Source organism: Alligator sinensis, unplaced genomic scaffold, assembly GCF_000455745.1.
Source record: "Alligator sinensis unplaced genomic scaffold, ASM45574v1 scaffold1032_1, whole genome shotgun sequence".
Classification (NCBI taxonomy): domain Eukaryota; kingdom Metazoa; phylum Chordata; order Crocodylia; family Alligatoridae; genus Alligator; species Alligator sinensis.
In genome coordinates, this window is record NW_005842450.1 from 55165 (window position 1) to 76390 (window position 21226).

The 21226-nt window shown below is 49.3% G+C and overlaps 1 protein-coding gene across 1 annotated transcript in view; it reads left to right on the top strand.

Moving 5' to 3' along the window:
* The first annotated feature begins 4763 nt into the window (after window positions 1–4763).
* The window catches only part of CTNNBL1 (catenin beta like 1), a 53137-nt gene continuing 36674 nt past the window's right edge, over window positions 4764–21226 (top strand). Inside the window, exons 1-10 of the mRNA XM_006030518.3 lie at window positions 4764–4769; window positions 5169–5357; window positions 6608–6714; window positions 9077–9216; window positions 12763–12860; window positions 14626–14719; window positions 15960–16051; window positions 19272–19344; window positions 19583–19641; window positions 20856–21004. Coding sequence (XP_006030580.1) covers window positions 4764–4769; window positions 5169–5357; window positions 6608–6714; window positions 9077–9216; window positions 12763–12860; window positions 14626–14719; window positions 15960–16051; window positions 19272–19344; window positions 19583–19641; window positions 20856–21004 — 1007 coding nt within the window. The remainder of the gene's footprint in view (window positions 4770–5168; window positions 5358–6607; window positions 6715–9076; window positions 9217–12762; window positions 12861–14625; window positions 14720–15959; window positions 16052–19271; window positions 19345–19582; window positions 19642–20855; window positions 21005–21226) is intronic.

A 21226-nucleotide genomic window follows, 5' to 3' on the forward strand; every position in this document is an offset into this window, starting at 1 on the left:
TTTCAGGTAGGGCCAGGGAAAGACAAGCTTTGGAAAAAAACAGGAAAATGTTATGCCGAAACGCATATCTGCAAGGAGACCCAGGCAGATGTCAGCCCTAAAAGTGCATTCAGTGCCACTGTGCTCCTTTCGAATCCCTGCAGGCCCTTTGGGAGGGCACAGGGACAGCTCTACAAAAAACTCTGGGAAGAAAAGATGCAGGAAGTATTGTGAGCGTGCTTACTTGTAAGAGGGCAGGGGACCGGGAACCAACCTGAGAGGTTCCTTCATTTCCCACGGTTAGGCCGTGTGGTTTGCCACCTGCCTGGACACTGCCCAGCCTGGCAGGTGCAACCTGGTGGAGGGACTGCAAACGGTAAATAGGTTTGCAACAACATGGACATTAAGATCCCCCGTAGTTCCCTTTATCACCTCCTAAGAGCGACATTGCAGTGTAGGACTGCAGAAATGAACACATCTAGGATCACACAGGTGTTTAATTTTAACCTAGGCTCTTAATCCCTGTTTTGGGGATTAAGGATAGTCTTGCTGCTCCCCACGTATCCCAGTACCCTGTGCCATTCAAGGCTTGTGCAGAGCAGTGTCCTCCCTGCTGTTGGTCTTATGCCCAGTTTTTAAGAATCAGAGCTCGTGGCAGAGGTGATATCTTTTATTACACCAACTAGATATTTGCAAAAAAAGTCTTTATTTGCAAGCTTTTGGTCACGCTCGCCCTTCCTCAGGCATAGGAGAATACAAAGATTGTAAAATTTTTCCTAGGCGGAAATGAAAATTCATACTTCACAGGAGAGCGGAGGGTGTTATAAGATCTCCTGGATGGAATAGCTTTTAAGATGCATCTAAAAAAGCAGACCTGCGCGGTTTTGAGAGCAACCATAATATAATGCGAAGGTTGAATGTCAGCTACACGGGCAGAGGCGCCATCCTCCGGGCATCATAACTGTGCACAGAGCAGACAAAGGTCTGCTTTAGAAAAAAATGATTTTTCACTGAAACCCATTTTGTAAAACAAACTATCGTTAAAATTAAAATTTGAAATTGCTTATCTACAGTGAGGCCTAAATTTCCTACGAGGAAATTTCAATCCGGGGAAAAGAATTTCAGTTAAATTTTAAAAGTGCAAGTGTTGAAAGCTTGGGTTGAAGTTTCAAGGAAGTCAGACTGCTGCCGGGGAAGACGTCGCTGTTTGGAGTGATCTGCCTCCTCGTCTCCACCGCTCTTGAGCCAGTTCTGCTCTGGGGCCAGCTCAGTTGCAGACTGGGAGGTAGCAGCAGGAAAGCTGGTTTTCTTCTTCCGATTTGTCAAGGGGGGGAGGGGGTTTCTAAATATACAGGACACTAATTCTAACCTCTTGGCAGAGACTGCGAGCAGAAACACTCGGAGCAAATCACATGTTTATTAAAACATGAAAAACATGTTTTAATAAAGCAGCACGTGCTATGATTTTTAACTGAATAAACAGTTTTAAACTCTTGTTCCTGTGTATTTTTAATTAAATTTCCATCTAAATGCAGCATATCACAATTCATGAGTTAAAAAAAAGAACATTCTGTAGGAAGTAAAGCCTTTATTTACCACGTGAGCGGTGTTGTAAAAGGTGCAATATTTAGCACTGCATAAATGTATGTTAAGATGGATAATGGCTTAAACAGATATTGTGTTCCTGGTCAGCAAAAGTACTGATTTTAGTATAAAGCCTATCTGTAATTGGAAACGTGTGACCAGTTACCAGCTGGCAAGAATCAACCTTTCTTTAAGAAAATAGCTGAAAACGACAAATGCAAAATGAGATTGAGATCAATAATTGAAATAAAGGCTTGCTGATCTCAGTCAATCCGCTGCAACTCTGCATCTTCATACTTTTAAATGAGCAGAACTCCAGGCATTTTACTTCAGCTCTGGGTTTCTTGGATTTTATTATTGCTCCTTTTATAACCGCAGTGTGCTTAGCGAGACGTTTCCCCCCCTTCAGTAACTGATGCTGCGCTAAACCTTAACTCCTGTTTAACTAAGTTTGTCTGGGAATTCAATTACGTGCTGTTGCAAATATGTTGGCAGCATTAATAATTACACTCCAGGCGTTTTCATAATTTATCATAATGACTCTTATTACATATTATAGATGTATTCCTATTTCCCTCCTCCCCCCCCCCCAAAAGATAATATAATTGAGGTTGAAGCAGATTGTAAATGCTGATAATATAGATTGCACGCTCAGAGGAAATGGAGTTGGTTTCATGGTGGAGTTTTAATTTAGAATTTGTTCTGGTGGGGTGGTTTCTTCCTATGGTACGTTACTTCGCATCTGACAAAGCGCGGGCTGCCATAGCCCATCATTGCAGCCACAGTCTCGTTGCTTTTTTAATTTAAAAAAATGAGAGGCAGAGAAATGAGAGCCTGAAGTCTGGGGTAAGACATACAGGGGGGCATACGAAGCAAAAGCTGTCTTTTCTCAAACTCTTCCAGGGCTCTAGAAGTCAGGCCCAATTTCCAATGGAAATCACCAGGGATCCTGGTTTTCTCTGACTTAAAAGATCCCCAATTTTCATTTTTTTTTTTTTTTTAAAAAGGTAACCCCAAATTCACATTTTTCCATGCTTAAAATGAAATGCCACTAATATATTGATCTATCTATATAGCAGTGTTTCATTTTAAGCATGGAAAAATGTGGGTTTGGCATTCCTTTTTTTCAAAGCCAGAAATTGGGGATTTTTTTAAATCAGAGAGAACCAGGATCCCTGGAAATCACTTGCCGGGCTGGTGTGAATGAGTGGAGCTGCTCTGCCCTTACGATTTCAGCTTTAACCTTGGGGGCGAAGGGGGCGGTTGAATCGGTATGCTTCCCTCTGTGTGGGACAGCACCGGGGGCGACTATTTAGGGCTTGTGCTCGGCACATCTGTTTACCTCGGCTTCTCCCTGCGGCGGTGTTAGCGAGAAGAGCATCTTTATTTTGGTTTTACGCTGAGTGTTGCTAATTGCTAGGGGAGCGTTCGAATTACTGTCTGCTGGAGACAATATGTTGTTCCTAAGTTGATCCGTGCGGCGTTGTAAGCCGTTACCGTGCCCTGAAGACATGTAAGGGCATGCTTTTTTGGTTTTTTTTTGCTTTTTAAATTAAAAAAATAAATAGCATCCAGTCCTGCGGATGCCAGAATGGTCTACAGCGGCGTACACGCGTTTGTCACTTCAGCAGCTGTTGACATGCTGATGGGGACGGAGGGAACCTCGGCTCTAAACCTGGCGCGTAACGCGGCCCGCGGGCTGCGGGGCGACGCTGGCCGCGGGCGGAGCGGCGGGGGAGTATAGCGTTGAGTAGCGTGCTGAACGCAGCTGGCAGGACGCCAGGGCTTAGCGCTTGCCAGCACCGTGCTGCCGTCTCTCACGTTGAAGCTCTGCCAACCTGGATTTTGCAGCCCATCCAAGCAGTGCAGTTTGCACTGGTTTAAACTAAACCAGTTTAGTTTAAACCGGTTTAGTTTAAACCAGTGCAGTCTAAAGCAGCCCCTAGTTGGGCTGCTTTTATGTTCATCTAAAAAGCAAAGCCGGCTCCTGCGCAGGCCTGCTCCAGTGCCCGCGTGCGCGCTGTGTCGGCAGGCGTGCTCGCACTGACTCGTCTTTCACTGGTATATACAGGACTGAATGAAAAGAAATGAGCTGCTCCCTGGCTTTGCCTCTGAGCTGGTCTGTGGTGGCGCGCTCCTTGTAATCGGAGTCTCAGCAGGTCTTGCCTTCTGAGCCGGGAAGAATGAGCATCCCCTTCCCGGGGGCTGGAGCTCCTCGCCAGCTGGGGAGCTGCAGAGGCCCGCTTTGAAGCCAGTGCTCTCTGGGGACCTGGCAGGAGCAGCGCTCTCGCCCCTTCCCTCTCCGCCGCTGATGATTTGTGATTCCAGAAGAGTCGGGCTTGCAGCGCGGCAGCAGCTGCCATGTTCTTGGAAGTGGCATGTGACATTCGAGGTGGCAGATAACGACCGCAAAGCAGATCTGCGCCTTCCTCACTGTGCCTTTGGATGGCTGACGAAGGCCGGGGGGGGGGCGCGTTGAGAGCAGATGTTAGCTTGCTGTGGTGTAATAAAATGTTAGGCTTTTCCTCCTCCGCTCAGCATGAAAGATCGTGGCTGAGAGACGAACTCGCAGGGTGTTTGTTTCCTTAGTCCGTGCAACCCGCACTAGAGCAGCTGGACGGCGAAGGGATTTTTGCTTCCCTTTAAAAGCCATTTTTTGTTAATGCCGGCCACCAGTTAAAACAATTAGGAGCAGAACCCGCTGCGGTTCTTCAGCATAAAGTGGAGAGGTTTTATTCCCATTTCCTTGTCCTGCAAAAGACAGGGGAGATTCATTTTAATATTTCTCTTTTTGCCAAGGCAAGAAGTCCCAACAACAAGCCCTTTGGGGCTTTCCAGATGCACCTTAAATGAGGAAGGAGTGCATGTTCTTTCTTGTTCTTGGCAGGTTATCTTTCATCTTTAATTTTGCCTAGTGACTACAAACGGTGGATGAAAACAAGCAATCGCAAGCAACCCCTAGTGTGCACATGTTCTGCCTAGGATGGGGGGTCCATCTTCTGCAGAGCTGCACTGAATAACAGTACTGCGCTTGGTGTGCAGATGCAGGGCCTAATCTGCATTCGTTGTGTCCCCAGACTCCCCTGGTCTTTGGGGGGTGGTATTAGGGTACACAGAAGAATTGGGATCTGAGCTGGGAGAGCTGTGGGGTGTGTGTGCAGCACTGGACACTTTAATGAATTGGCCTTTACCTGTAAAACATGAAGGTACATGGGAATTTGCTCATGAGAGATCGCCTCTGGGAACCAAGGACTTGCAATCAGTTTGTTTCACAACCCCAGGGTCGGGTTGCTCTGGCCAGCGCTCAGATTTGAAGTACCGGCGGCTTTTTTCATGATGCAGATATTTGCTGTGGTTGTTGTTGGAGGGTCAAAGCAGGTAGGACATTGTCACAGCTCCTGCCGGTGCCATTCATCTAGTTCTGTGAATTGAATTAATTTCCCTTCCAGTTTTCCAAGCGGGTGAATGTATTGTAGGCAGATCTGCAATTCTGATCAGCTGCGTGCAAAACAAGCAAGCTCTGTCATCGGGATGCAAGCCACCCCCAGGGGCAAACCTTCTCGAGTCGCTCGCTCTGTTCCCACATGCTGTTTCTCTCACCTTAGCCCAACAGGGGGACGAAAAGACCCCGCGACGAGGAAGAGGAGGAGATCAAAGCCCGGCGGAAGCAAGTCGGCTCGCGGGAGCGCACTCGGCATCGGGAGGAGGATGTCGCGGCTTTGGAGGAAGCTGACGATGAGAAGAAGAAACTCCTTCAGATAATGGACAAAGAGGGAGAGGAGGAGGAGGAGGAGGTTGGTTGCCGATGCTCTGCAGGGAGGGGTTGTCTGCCAAGGGCAGCAGCGTCTGTTCAAAGCAGAGGGGTTTTCACCCTGGGACTTTCAAGGGAAGAAGAAGGTGCTGTAGAGTTGTCTGAATCCAAAGCTGGCTTTTCTGGAAGGGAGGGGAGAGCTAAAAATACTTCTGTGCAGGTGTGGAGGGAACGTTTGCAAATAATATCTCTTTTAGTCTGAAACAGCTTGACTCTTCTCCTCAGATTTCTGAGGGGGGAAAAAGCCTCAGGCTTCTAATTAGTTTTCTAAATCCATTACTCTCGTCAGTACTCACAGCCACACAGCTTCAGCCGCCCTCCCCTCGCGAGGTCTGCGGCAGCAGCAGCAAATGAGCAAACATCCTTCTACAGACGAAAGGGCTTGGGTCAGCGGAGTGGGGTAGCAGCTGTCAAGGGTAAATGATTTCAAGCCCAGGAGACAGGAATCCGATACAGGACAGGCCCTTCTGCCAAAGGGCAAGGAAAAGATCACTTTATAAATGTGACGTGCAGATTGCTATGAATCCTGGAGCTATTTGCTTCCTGCTACCTCTGTCCTGTTTGATGGAAAGCAAGTGATATTCACTGCTGCAGTCACGTGGGTTTGTAAAATATCATTGTCCTTCATGTACAGCATTGCCAGCATTCATCTCCCTGAAATCTCCCTTTAGTTTCTGATGTTGAGCTATTGCCGCTGCTGCTGCTGCTGATGCCTGAGACAGATAATGCAGGATTTCCCTAGCGTTTGAGCCTGAGGATGAATGGACAGAAGCAAATGCCCAGTTGACTGGCTAGGATCGGAGAGTCTTTGCGGCAGGGTGTGCGAGTGCCCTGCTCCTCTCTGCCAAGAGTGGCCCCCTCCAGGCAGCCTGCCTCCGCTGTACCTGGTGGTGCCAGACCTTCAAGGTCACTTCCTTGGACCGCAGTTCACATCAGTGCCGCTAGGAAACATTTCAGGTGCGGAGCAGATGCTCTCACGTATACACAGGCCTCATGGAAACACATCTCGCTAACTTGACTTTTTAATCTGAAAATGTTCTCCAGCGAGACTTCCACAGAGCTTCCTCCAGGACCTGTTATTCATTACATTGCTGTATCGTGTCTTGATCTGGGCCCAGGCTGGCCCCAGCCAGCATGCTCCGCTCATTACTCTCTTGTGTCTTGCCAGGTTGCTCTTGTAGCCATCTTTGAAGGATTAAGCTCTGAGGTGTTTTTTTTTCCCCCCTTGACTAGGAGGAACCGCTGGATGAAAGCTCAGTGAAGAAGATGATTCTTACTTTTGAGAAGAGGTCTTACAAAAACCAAGAGCTGCGGATCAAATTCCCAGACAACCCAGAGAAGTAAGGCCCTACTCGGTTCCTCTGCCTAGCTGCTCGCCCCTTCTCTCCAGCCTCAGCCTTTCTGAACTGTAGATATCTTATCCCTTTTAGTGGGAGGAAGGTTCATGGGAGTAAAGGCACTTACCAGACATTACTCATAAACTTTATTTGAAATATTAAAGATAATTTAATTTTAAAAAATGAGTATTCTGGAAAGTGCTTCTAGTAGCAGGTGCGCTGCCAAAAGCCATCATTGGCAATTGCAGCCCGAAAAGGAAAAGAGCAAGGAATTGGGAGGGCAGTTCTGTTTTATTTAAAACTATATTAATTTCCTTGCTGTGTTCATGATGCTTTAAAATTGTGATAGATGTTTTAATAATCTAAAATGTATTGTCTGTTGTTTATCTGTTGTGGGGGCGCAGATTCAAAAAAAAATGGGAGCTTAGAATGGTCTCCTCAGGCCTTTCTTAGACATCTGACTGTGAGGCCTGATTGCAGAAGTGCCACCTGCTCAGCTGCTCCCAGGTCAGGAGGTGTCCTGGCCTTGTTTGCTACCAGGATGGTGACAGATTTGTTACCTTCTCTAAAACTGTGCAGGCCTACTGCTGGCCGACTTTCAAATGATTGGATAAAGCAAACTTTCTGTAAAATATACTGTTTCCCTTGCTTCCCCTCCTACTTGTCCTTTACATTAGTCTCCACTGCTTTCCTACAAGTCGTTGTCCGTCTGCTGCAACTATCCCTCTGTAAAGTGTTCCCATCGTAGAATCGCAGACAACGAGGGTGGAAGGGACCTCGGTTGGACTGGTTGTGACCTCCCCCTGCTCCAAGCAGGACCAGCCCCAACTACATCATCCCAGCCAGGGCTTTGTCTAGCTGTGTCTTAAACACCTCCAAGGATGGAGACTGCACCCCCTCTCTGGGTAACCCCTTCCAGTGCTTCACCACCCTCCTCGTGAGAGTTTTTCCTAAAACTTGCCTTGCTGTAACTTGAGACTGTTGCTCCTTGTACAGTCATAGCATTGTTTTCCTTTGGATCTCGCATTTCTTGTCTTCCATTTCTCTTCATTGTTACCTCTTTCCCCTCTGTTTTGCCCATGATGCTGTCTCCCTCCAATGACCCATCACTTTGACTTATCACCACATGCACTGACAGAGTAAAACCCTCCTTGCATATGGCAAGAGTTTTGGAGGGTGAACATTTGTGTGTGAATTTGAGGGCGTTATTTTCCAAACGAATAAATTCTCCATCATGTTTTGATGCAGTAATTTGCCCCTTCCTTTCTTCTCCATGCAGCTGACATTTGCACGTGGAGGGAATCCTGCCTCGCATTGTGGGAACTGCCAGCACTCGCTGCACTCAGCAGAACGGGAGGGTCAGATCAGCTAACCACAGGCTCCCCCAGAAGTGTGTCCCCAGACCTGCAGTATTTTGAACACTGCGCGTTCCCTCCTCCCCAGGTTTTTGGGAGCTCTTGTGCTGGGATCTTTCCGCTGCAGTGGCAGCACCCATTCCTCACCTGCCATTTCTTGTCATATTTGAATTGTGCCAGTTGCTGCTGTTGTGTCCTCTTCCATGGTGGTGGGGAAGAGGAGTTTGGCTGGTGTGAAGCCAAAGATGTATTCTGATGTGGCAGACAAAGCCTGTGGCCCCTTCTCAGTTGGCTATAGTCCTGATGCAGGGTGCTGGTGCTTGGTACCACGTTGCTGCCTGCTCTCTGGCACGGTCCTTTCTCCCACTGGTGAAGCGCACTGTCAGATGCCCAAAAGACAGTCTTCTCTGAAAGGCAGATACTGCTGAAAGTGATTTTCCCTAACGGGGTCTCTGTCTGGGTTTTTGGTCTCTCTGCCTCAAGCACTCATATCCTCTTTACGTACTTTGTTGGGGGCTAAAAGAACCGATGTACTAATACATACAAGGCAAATCGGGAAAAGAGCTCTCTCTGGAGACCTTGGCATTAGATGTCTTGTGAAACGCAGTTCTGTTGAGATGGAGAGTTCAGCCCCATTACTCGTTTATGCAGGGTTCTAGCTGTCAGTCTTGCCGAGCAGCTGCACCTATCCTGTATGCTTTTTTTTTTTTTCTTAAACTAAAATATATAACTAGCGAGATGGGATAGGGAGCAGTCTTCTAAAATTCTTGTCGGGCTAATGTGCACGGATTGCACAGGACCCTCAAAACATTTGCAGTGAGATCTGGATCCAGCGACTGACCTTGTGACAGCGTGAGCAGAGCTGGTTGGAAGTGATGCACCGGCATTGTGTCTGGGTGAATGGCTCTTTGTGGGGGGCTAGTGCAAATGCTTTGTCCCCCTGGGAAGCCCATCCGTGTGCTTTTTGCCTGTTTTTCTGCTAATGAATTGTGCTGTGCCTCTGTCTGCAGGTTTATGGAGTCTGAACTGGATTTAAATGACATCATTCAGGAAATGCATGTGATTGCGACCATGCCAGACCTGTATCACCTGCTGGTGGAGCTGAATGCTGTGCAGTCCCTCCTGGGGCTTCTGGGCCACGACAACACCGATATCCTTTTGTGTTCAGCCTCTCGCGGGAGGGCTGTGCTGTCGTCTCCTCTTCTCCCTTTTCACAAGTGGCTGCTCATGTCATTCTCTTCCCTTCCACTCCTCCAAGCTTCGTCTCCTTCTGCTCACCTGGAACCCTCTTTAGCCAAGTAGATTTTTCCGGAGTTTTTCAGTGCTCTTAGCTTTCCTGCCCCATTTTTAATGCAGGTTTGAATAATTTGTTTAATTCTCATCTTCTTTTAAAACTCGCTTTTGGGTACTCATGCAAGGGCAGTTGTAAACACAGAGAAGCAAACCCTGGGCTCCCCTTCCAGGCATTGGCTTTGCCCTTGTACCTGACCCAACCTGCTGCCACTCATGCTGTTCCACCCCCAAAACCTCTTTCAGGCACCTCAGTTTTGATCTGCATCCACTGTCTAATGCCTGTTTGCCTGTTCTGAACTGAAGCGGTCGTGATATTTGCCCCTCAGCTTGTATGCAGACATGACGTGAGATAGTTGGCCAGTATCTTGCCCAGGTCTGTAGATGGTCCAGTAAAAGATAACCCCCCAAATCCCTCACCTCTCACACAGTGCCTGGACCATCATTGCTATAACCACGTTTCCCTCTGGTGAAATTCTGTTCGTTTTTCCATAGAATCTACATTACATTAAACCCGAACACTCCTGAAGTGTACTGACCCCCTCCTCTTCCTCTCCGTTTTGGAGAGAGCATTTGTGTTGTGTGTCCTACTCCCAATTAATAGGGCTGCAATGTCCCCTGGGAAGAGCATTGGATTGGGAGCCCGCCAAACAGGGCCTTTTGTTGCTTGCTGTATGACCTTGGGCCAGTCACTTAATCTCTCTGTCTTTTCCCACCGTTAATGGAACCACATTTGACTCCTTTTTGTCAGCAGCTGAGATCCACAGGTTAGAAGTGCCATGAAATTGCAATCTGTAGTCAGGCTGAAGACTGCCCATTTGTTTTTCTTTTTAGCATTTTTCCTTGCAGTTGCTGCTAGGGAGCAGCGATTCAGTCGCTGCAAGAAGATACAGTGATTAGAATATAAAAACATACTTAAAAATATCTCATTACACTGCAGTTTCCATAAGGGGCATTATTTACAGGGTTGGATATTTTGACTTGCGTCTAACGTAACCTTGATCTTGTAGAATGCTGATGCCTGCAAAACAGCAAACACTGCCGCTTGTCTTATCTGTGATCTATAATGGAAATTATTCTCAAGTAAATGGTTGTTAACAATTTACTGTTGTACAGCTGGAAACGCCTTCCGTGCATAACCAGTTTCATGGGTATCGCAGTTTAATATTTTATACCTTCACCAGAGACTGCAGGCTTTGTGTGTAAAGTGTTCGCAGCACTGAAAGGTTATCTGAAATTTGTCATTCGCAGGGAAAACATAGGCCGTGGGGATTTTGATTGGGATCGGAGGGCGAGCTCACAGTGACCTAAGAGCCGGAGCGTATGGGAATACAGCTTGTTTTGTCCTTCCAGCTATGAAAAACCGTGTCCTGAGGTCACAGTTGCTGTTGCGGGCTTGTCAGTATTTCCACTGCTAGCTCCTCCTTTTTTTAAAAGGTTTGCTACGTGTCTGTCAATTAATTTGGGGGGCAGAAATTTGGCCTGTGAGCTGTAACCCTGGGAGAAAATGTATTTCTTGTTACAGACCGCGCTGAAGTGTGTTCAGCTGTGTGGGAAGTGGAGCACAGTCTGCATTAATGCCTTCCTTGAATGCTGTGTTATTGCCAAGGCAAAAAAAAAAAAAAATCAGAAACGGATAAAATAAAGTACCTAGACCTCGAAGAAACAGGGCTTTAAATGCATGTTTCCCAGGGCCTTTAGTCCAGCTAAGCGGCAGAAGCGTGTACAGTAATGTTCCCAAAGGCAGTGCTAAGCAGATCGGTGCCTACACTTGATTTAAGCTAAATCCCTGGAAGGCCTGTGCAGAGAGCAGGCGGGGAGGTACGGGTGCGTAATCCCAAGTGATTTGCTTATCGGTAAAACCAGTGGCTCTTCCGCTGAGCGAATGCCAAAGGTGCGAGCGCAGGATGACAGGCAGATCTGACTTTAAATCAGTGAAATGAGGAGAGCAACCTTTTCCTGGCCCGCGTTTGCTGGGGTAGCCAGTGTTTTTGTTGGCAGCCTGGGTAGAGGCCCCGTGGCTAGAAGTGCCATGGAAACCGAATTGCCGGCTGTCCACTAGAGGGATTGCTGCACGGCTGCAGCGTAGCCTGGGGGAAGCCAGGCTTCTCCGGCAATGCTGAAAGTACTCCCTGGATAAAGGTTTCCAGTTCTGACGCCTGCCTCGGTGCTAAAGGGGACGGATGAAATTTTCAAAAGCATCTCCAGGAAGCCAAGCCTGACTTTCAAGGAGGCTCCGGTTCTTAAGTCCCTTGGGCACTTCAGAAGCTGGCTCTTGTCTTCAAAAGAGCAGGGCCTGACCTGTTTCCAGGCATCTCTGTGTTTCTGTGTCAGCCCAGCTAATCGTGGGCCTCAGCAGGGCCCTGCCTGCGCTGACAGCCGTCTAGAAACGTGTGCCTAAATCTTCATGGTGGGGAGCAAGTGTCGGCTCGCTTCTGGAGCGCTGCCTCCTAGACGAGGAGCGCTGCCTGCTGCCAGCGGCGTTTGGCAGGGCCTGCCCGTGAGCTGGCTTTGGAAGGAAATTGGCAGTTTTATTGCAGGTTTTCCTGAATCTGGTAGATCAGGTCGTTGCCTGGATGAAACGCAGAAGGGGATCTGTGGAAGGCCCTTTCTTCTTGCTTGTGCCCACGAGCAAATACACAAACGAGGAAATCGGGAGGTTGCTCTTTTAGAGAACCATCAGGAAACAAATATGTAGGACATCTCGAAAACTAGCTTTCCCGTTCTGCCCCAGTGGGTATTGGGCAGGATTGATCAGTGTGTCTGAGAGAATAGGAGAGTGGGTCTAATGAGCTGGAATATATCTGGCTGTACTAGAGAGCGGTGCAGCAGTCAAGGGAGCCATGTGTTATGCAGCCCGTGTTAATGAGTGGAAATTGGGCTGGCAGGATCTTTGCTGTTCCTGTGGGGCATGCGGTTCCAGGAGCATGCCCCTAATTGGAGAGTCCAGGCAGAAGGGGTCTGGCATCATGGCCTTGTTAGCGGGGTGCACGCCACATTGAGTTAGTAAGGGTGTGCAAGTCGCACTATTTTAATGCATTTCTCTGTGCTCTCGCTCAGTCTCGGCAGTCGCTGCAGTGTCAGAGGGTGGGCAATCGGCTGTATGAGTTCTTGAGGCTTTGGTTTAAACATCTGGGGGTAGAAAAATAGCACCAAGAGCAGTGAAATCGCCAGACACAACAGGCACATCACAATGTCCCCGTATTACCCCTGGTTTTGGTAGCTTTGGTGTTCTTAAGGACGGGGCAGCCATGGCAGTGCCTGCCTCTCCCCTGCCCTGATCTAGACCTGCCCCTTGCTATTTTGGTCCTGGCGCCTGAGCAGGCTGGGCCAGGAACAGATCTGTGGTATTAGGGCAAGAAACAAGGTCTCACTTATGATGTTGGCAATCCTTAATACCTCCCACATGTGTCCATAGCTGTGGTGGATCTGCTTCAAGAACTGACTGATATAGATACGCTCCATGAAAGTGAAGAGGGAGCCGAGGTCCTCATAGATGCTCTGGTGAGTACCAGTTTCATGCTGATCAACATACCTTAGAGAGCAGAAGGATACCCACTCAGGGACCACCGTCTTTTCCGTACCTATGGTTCTTGGCACTGCAGTACTGTCGTGATGGTTGTGCAGTACTGTCGTCTGGTGTGGTTTCTTTTCTTTTACTGTATGTCCTGGGATTTGTGCATAGAGGAGGAGGTCAGGCTGAGCAGAAATACACTGTGGAGAAGATCTAGTTGGGGCTGGTCCTGCTTTGAGCAGGGGTTTTGGGCTAAATGACTTCGTGAGCTCCATCCAGTCCACGTGGTCTACGATCCTGCGATGCCCAGCAGAGGTGTGCATCCTTTCTCCGGTTAGGCTTTTTCTTGGTAAATTGCTGCCCGTGCGAAGTGCTGGGCTCTATCTTGTTCTGTAACTATTATGTTGAGATTAAGGGGACAGGGAATTGTTTTTTGGAAGAGCGGGGTGAGAACGCAGCTGCATCTCCTCCTTCGCTCCCTCTTGTGTAGTCCCTATAATGTTCCCTTCCAAAGGTTAATTACAGTGGCCCCGAGCCGAGTTCCTCTGGCTGGCCTCTGCGCTGTTCTTAATTACTGTTCTTTCATGGAAAGGTTGGTGGATGAAAGAAGTAGGAGAGAGGAGCAGGTACAGATGATGTTTTCTCTGAAACACAGTGAGAACTAGTAAATGGAACAAAAGCTCTTGCTGCATTTTCCTTGTCACCGGCCCACTAACAACAGCCAGGTTTTCGAGGTTTTATTGTTGGCTTTGAAAGGAACCGGTTGGTCATCTCCTTGGGAGATGTGAGCTGTCTGCGCCTTTATTTTAAGGATATAGTATAGTCTTGGCAGGCCCCTGGGGAGGTGGTTGCATTACTGATCACAGCGAATCAAGCCTTGAAGTTTCTGTACTTGCTGATGCTAATGGAAACCGCACACAGCAAGTAGGGTGTGAAGTTGGGATGATACGTTAGTTTTCTGTCCTCACATCTGAAGCCGAATGCAGTGCTGTCAGACTCCGGCTAGTACTAGTTCTGAAGTTGGGCACCTAAAGGGCTTGGTCTTGGGGCTGGAGCCTAGTTAGATTCTCTAGAGTCTCATTTCTGCTGTTGATCTGTGGTATAGGCTTGACCACCTCGCTTAGGTGAATATGCCTATCAAAAACCCAGGGTTCTGACCTCTGTTATGACATCCCATGCGAGGAAAGCCGAAACAGTAGTACTGTTCCCTAGATTTGCCTGTAGACATAAGACTTCTGCTCTGTGAAACTGCCTGGCCTTTGGCTTTCAAAGCTGCCCTTGCAGGCCTGGTTTCATCTGCTTCGCAGCCAGCCCAGGGGTGGGGTGGGACTAAAACGCAGGGGCAGCGCTGAGGAGCCGGCGGGACGGGGAGCTGCTTTGGAGCTGACAGGCAGCTGCTGCCCAGTGGGTTTGTAGTGCGTAGCGTTCGGGCAGATGATAAATCAATGCGGGCAGTTCGGGGAGTAGTGAGTGTGACAGGGATCATGGTTTCCCTTCAAATGCTTTTCTGGTTTATCTGACAAGCAAAAAACTGTCTGTTTAATTAAGGAAAACAGGGGTGGGTTTACGAGTTGATTCCTTTGCTCACTCTGGGGTTTCAAAGCATGGCTGTTAATGTCTGCTGGTGGGAACTGTGGTTGCTGGAGTGTTTCTTTACTTCGTACTACCTGAGATCTCCCATTCTCTCTTTCCTCCCACTCCCCCCGCGTCCTTGCCATCCTCTCTCCTTGCCTTCCCGTGACCCCAATGACCCAGGTGGACGGCCAGGTTGTGGCGTTGCTGGTCCAGAATTTGGAGCGCCTGGATGAAGGTGTGAAAGAGGAGGCGGATGGAGTCCACAACACACTCGGTAAAGGGCTGTTCCAGCCCACTATCTCTTCTCACTTTTTTTATGATGGTCCACAGAAGAGTGAACAGGTTTTACTTTTATTTCTGTGTTCAGCCACCACCACAGATGGAAAGGGCCTTGTGAATGTCATTTCAGCACTGCTTTACTTTTGCTTGCTAGCAGTAAAGCCTAAATCTGTTGAACAGATAACATAGTTGGAGAGAGACTCCTTTTCCTAATGTATCTAAGTGAGGGGGCTCTGATGTGTGAAATGCATGTTTGTGGTGCACCAAAAACCATATTTGCTTGTCACATCTGTTCTTTCAGGGGTCATGTTTCCTTGAGCTCCTTAGTTTTTAGTTTATTGTCTCTTGGAAAATTACTTTGAAGGCCTCAGACCTGTGCCTGATTACCGAACACTCCTGTTCCCTTAATAATGTGCAGACCATTACTTGTGCATGTCGTGGTACCTTTTGGCAGCTGCAGCAAACAGCTTCTATGGCAAGTCAGTGTAAGGAAAGCAAATACACAGTGGTCCTCTCTTTGTGGGACTGGAAACAAGGAGTGCTGGTTCCTCGGGGCCACCCAGCTCTCTCTGGACCGCAGTTTGAGAGCTGCAGGGCTGTTTGCTTCCATGTGAAGCATTTCACTGTCTCCCTCTCTCTCAAGCGGGGGGGCTGGGAGCAAACTAAATGCCTCTCTCCGAGAAGCCCTGTTTCCAGAGTGTCTGATCTGTGAAGCAGGCTCTGTCTCAGGTTTCTGCATGCACGCACCCGCTCTTTTGCCATCAGTCCCAACGACCTGCAGACCATTTGGAGCAGTTTGGTACTCAAAGGTGTCCTCATTTCTCTGTCTCCCCACCTTTATGGCCAGCTTGAGGCATGAGGCACTAGAGTAAGGACTCTTGAGGTCTTTGTTAATGTTGTCGTGTGGGTGCTAATTTTTGTAAGTTAGCAATTCCCCAGGGAATAGCACCGGAGCTCTCCCTCGGGAGAAGGGGCGGGTGGCGGGATTGAGGGTGCCCTGTCTGCAGACGGATTACCATGGCTATGAGGGAACTGAGGCTGCTGTACTCTTAGAGCAACTCTGCAGCCTTGTTTTCTAAATGTGAAGGTTTATAAATGAGCTCTGTACCTTTGGAAGGAGCTAGGCAATCCTGGGAAGGACGTGAGAGCGGAGGGGGAGAATTGAGAGAGGAGAGGACTGGAAAACGCACACAAACCACGCGGGCTTGAGCTCTGGTCTCTCTCTGTGTCCGCAGCAATTGTGGAGAACATGGCGGAGTTCCGGCCGGAGATGTGCACCGAAGCCGCGCAGCAGGGCCTCCTGCAGTGGTTGCTCAAGCGGCTAAAGGTGAGCGATTCCCCTCCTGTCCTCAGGTAGTATCAGAGGCATAACTGATGAGCTGGGGTGGTGCCCAGGCCTGATGAGCACCAGCGGTCTAGGGCCGGCACGAACTCCTAGGCTGTCCGGGTTTCGCAGTCCCCCATGCTTCCTTGCTGATTTGTACTACCTGCACCCTGTCTTCAATCATACCAGTTCCTCATGGAAGTGCTGGAGGACAAGCAAAGTAAAACAGCTGAGCTGGTTTTGTCTGTGCCAGTGGTTCCCAGCCTTTTTTTTTAACTTTGGCCGGACAGGAGCGGGACGGGGTGCACAGAGCCAGATGCCTCCCTCCCAGGACTCCCCTGCCGCCTGGCTTTAACCCTGGAAACTCAGCTGTGACCCTGGAAGCCGCTTGCCTGGGCAGACAGACGGGGGTCTGAGCAGGGGGCTTATGCCACGACCCAACAACCAACCCTCTGCAGCCTGGTACTGGCTCCTGGCCTGGTGGTTGGGAACCTCTGTTCTATACTAAAGCCATTAGAGGCTAGGGGAGAAGCTCCCAAAGGGAGAACCAGGGCCTTAACCCCCTTGTCTTGCAGGTATGAGGACTCCTCCACGGGCTGAAATGAGTATAGTTATTGGAAGGGCTCATCAGTTGGGTACCTGCAAAGGAAACAGCAAGATGTTTTCAGCTCTGAAGAGGCTGCTGAACAAGAGCATGGAGTCATCCCCAGGGAGCTGTCAGATGAGGCTCCTTAGCATGGGGGGAAGTGGTGGAGGTTCTTCAGGAAACGAACTAATAGCCTGCGAGTAGATTTTAGTAGTTTGTAATAAATCACTTTTCTGGTGTGAAGCGGCTGAAGGAGCTGTAGCAGTCGAGGCTTCGGTGTTGTGTCCAGAAGATGGCACCTGTGGCTGGAAGGTGCTGCCGTGCCTCCCACACGGAGATCTCTCTCTAGTCAGGAGGCAAGTGAACCACAAAATACATTCCAGTAATTGCAGAAGTCTGCAAATGCTCCTGTGTCCCTTACATACTCGTAAGCAGCAGCAGCCTATAATTTCTGACTGTAGGTAGGAACATAATTATATTTCTTTTGCTTAAAAACAAAAAAAAAGGCAAGCTCATTTTATTCCAGGCAGGTAAGCCTGCTCTTGGTTTTGTAATTACTCTGACATCTGAAAGACTTAGAAACTTGGGAAAGCAAAATAATCACAACTTGGAGTCCCCTGGTTAGCGCAACACAACGTGAATGTTAAAGGCCTGAGCAGCCTGATGCCGGATCCGTGTGTTTTCTCCGTTCTGACATGCATTAATTTCATCTGGGTTTGGGTGAAGTGTGATCAGGCAGCGTTTTCTCTTGCTTACAAGCTGTCACTGTGGAGAGACGCACGCTATTGAAAGCTTGCTCGGTGACCTTTGCTTTTGGCAGCACTTGCCTGGTTTGACTCTTTCAGCCCCGACAAATGCATCCACTTGCCACCCGCGCAATGCAGCAGTGTCGGGTGGGAAATACTTCCCTGGCGTTGCGTGGCCTTTTGGTTCCCTTGCGCTCTGTGTGGCAGCTTGTTCCCTGGAGCAGGTCATTCCAGCTGCTTTTGAGCCGTATACTTTAATCTGTTGAGTGAAGTGTGCGTGCTTCCCTGGGATGCACTTGGGGCTGGGGAAGCTTAAAAGGTATCAGCTTGCTGATGAACAGATGCCATATCCAGATATGTAGCAAGCACAGATCCCGTCTTGTCCAAGAAGAGGTGGGGGATGCCCACCTCACAGATACAGTATTAAGCCAGTGCCTCTGCATTTGGGCAGGGCTCTGTGCTGTTGAAGGCCTTGCCTTTTGCACCAAGAGGTTGGCTAGAGGTCATTAACTGTGCAATGGTCAGTGTGCGCTGCTGTCTTCCAAATTGACTAACTGCATTCTGCCTGTCCAAATTCCCTCCACATGCTGACGTGGGGGTGTTATCTTTTGCTTCCTCCACATAAAAAGAGTGTTGTGTTGCTTTGGCACAGCGCAGGGAGCCTGTATTTCCCAATGGCTGTCGCACGGCAGGAGCAGGTACACGCTGACCCCATCAGCTGCAAGTACTGATAGCTCCAGATGGCTGCCGCGTTCCACCTCCAGTGCCTCTTGTTCTTCAGCAGTGGGCACATGGTTGCAATAAGTGCTGCAGTCTGCAGAGCATGGGGGGGTCTTTCTGAGCCACAGGCTTCATGTCCACATGGCATTTTCCTGCTTTCCTGCTCTTTTTCGTGCTGCACATTATTAGTCTGCAGAGGGCCAAGCAGACTAAGGCCACTGTCCTAAGCAGAGCTAAGTGAGGTGAGAGCTCTCTCACTGACACTGCAAGTCACTCTGCACTGGAAGCAGAGAAACTAATGTAATATTTATATCTGTTGCTTTTAATGTGATTTTTTTTTTTTTTCTCTTACAGAATGGAAGGCTAGTAGCCAGGCAGTCTGGGGGGCTGGGGGGAGGGAGTTAAGCATTAGGTGTTTTTTTTTTTTAAAAACTTGTGGTTGTTTTGCAACCCTCTGTAGCAGTCCGTTTCTCACACAGGCATGTCTGAGGTATAGCTGTCCTGTCGGCTTCCACAAATAAAGCCAGCTGCGTGGTGCCTGGTGGGGGACTTTCCTCTTCCCAGGAAAAGAATTCCAGCTGTTCAGGCAACAGCTGATGCACGGTGCAGACTGATGCCCCAGCGCATGGGCAGCCCGCAGTGTGGCAGTGCAAGCACTTTGTATGCTGTCCTGCCCGTGGCACCTTGGCCCTCGCGCCAGGTGCGGAAGGTCAGCCTTTGCCCCTGGGTAGCATTGCTGTGGTACATTTTATGCTAGTCCAGTTCTTGGTGGAGGCTGTTCACAAGGGGGAAAGGGTGTGCAGGTATGTAGCTGCGCATAAGCTGCAAGTATGGAAAATCTGTCACAGCATGGAGGCTTTTCCCGAGAAGCAGTGGTGGCAGGCTGTCTTGGGAGCCCTGCTTTGTAGTCGTTCTGAGCTGACTGCCAGGTGTACCTGCTGATGGAGGCAGTCGGAGGGATCTGAGTTGATTTCCCGCCCCCTTAAACCGGTGGGAAGAATAAATTTTTTTTCTTGGCGCCGAGACTCTCTGCAAAATTACGGCTGTTTGTGTTTTGTTTTTAAATGTTGCTCATGCATTGCGAGGGATCTGATTAGCACATGCCATAAATCACAATAAACACCCGGAGCAGGGCCCCTGACGGCTTTCTCAATCCGTGTTTCTCCAACAGGCGAAGATGCCTTTTGACGCCAACAAGCTGTACTGCAGTGAGGTGCTGGCTATTCTGCTCCAGAACAACGACGGTGAGCTCTGCCTCCGGTATTGATATTCTGTTAGGATAGGATCCAGGCTTGTTTCAAATCATGACAGCACTCTCCTCTGCCTTTGGCTTCCCCTTGCTTTCCCTCTCTCTCTCTGCAGCTTTTGTACTCTGTCAAGCCATATTGATTTTGTTTGCTGATGTATCAGTGTTAGACGGCTGTAAAATCTGACAGTTAGCTTCATTTTTTCTCTCTCTTTCTCCCCCCACCCCCCTCCCAGACAACAGGGAATTGCTTGGGGAGCTGGACGGGATCGATGTGCTGCTTCAGCAGTTATCGGTGAGTAATTAGCATCCTTCCTTCCTGCCTGCCATCAAGAGACTTGTGGCCTGGACATGAGAGCGTAAAACAGATGCTGGGGGTAGCACTTGTCTCATTAACTTGTAGATGTCAAATCATCATCATGCTTAAAGTAGGTATATGGATATAGAGCCCTATGAACTTCTACACAGCCTGGCCTGCTAGGTAGGTGGAGATTATCCCCCATTTTACAGATGGGAATACTGAGGCACAAGGCAGTTCAGAGCTCAGGTGGCACCATCTGCTCAGTTTCTTAGCCTGTGTGAACTCCCTTCCCCTCTGAAGCAGGCTCGACTGCTGGTCTCTCCTCTTATTTCCTGAACCAGTGGTGGTACAGGTAGGGTGTAGTTCCCCTCAACACCATCTTTGCTTCACTCAACCGTGCTTTTGGTGTTCACTGGCACGGAGCCTTCTGTGTTGTAGTCACGGGAAGCTAGAGGGGCTGGAATACACATTCACTGTAGGATCGGATGGGGGGTTACCTCCTCCCTTTGATTCAGATTACATCGTGCCTCTCACTCCTGCCTCCTCATCTTGTAAATCCTATGTCTTTTGACCCTTCCACTTTGCAAGAACCAGCCTGGGGTTTGCACCGCAAGGAGGAAGGGCTGAGGAGGCGGCCTGGAAGGCCTTGGTTTTGGTGGGCAGAAAAATAAATAGGACAAGCTAGGAGTGGCGTGTGGTTGTTGGGCAGTTTGCTTGGGCAGGGGCCGTGAATGGCATGAAGACGTGTTGAAGGTGCTGATGAAGGACTCTAGAGGTAACGTTTGCTTTGCCGTTCCAAATAATCATTGATCTCTTTACACTGCTCTGCTGTTTATTAAAGAGCTCCTCTGCTTTTCCTCTGGCTAGCAACAGTACCCCCCACTGCTCCATTGACTGGAGGAGCCCCCGGCCGCCTTTCTCCAGCATGCCCTCTAGTCCTGCCCTAGACCCGCTCTGGCTTGTGGGTGGCCTGCTGGGGTAGGGCGTAGCCGGCATTCACTCTGCGTAACAAGGTGCTTAAGGCAGCAGAGGTCTTCTGACTGCATCAAGGGGATGGCTGCTCCCGTTGGAGTGGCAGGCCCATGCCGAGCTGTAGCGTGCATGCTGAAGGCCAAAGCTGAATGCTCTCTAGTGTTAATGTGGACACTGATGCAGAGCACACATGCAGTGAAGTCAGGGCTGCCCTTCCTGTCCCTGTCTGCCTGCAGGTTTTCAAACGACACAACCCCGGCACCGCAGAGGAACAGGAGATGATGGAAAACCTGTTTGACTCTCTCTGCTCCTGCCTGATGCTCAGCTCCAACCGCGATCGCTTCCTGAAGGGGGAGGGGCTGCAGCTGATGAACCTCATGCTCAGGTATGGCTGGCTCTTCCTGATCTCCCCACCCTCTCTCAGCCGTCTCTCTGCCCACGTGCTCTGCTCTGCTCTCTTCTCTCCCCCTCCACGTCGCTTGGGCCTTCTCAGGTCTAGAAATCCCATTCTACTGCCTGTCCTCAACAGCCTCCCCTGTAACTGCTGCAGGAGTGGGAAGGATGCCCAAACCTCTGCTGCCCAGCTGGCTCCATTAGCGGTACCAAC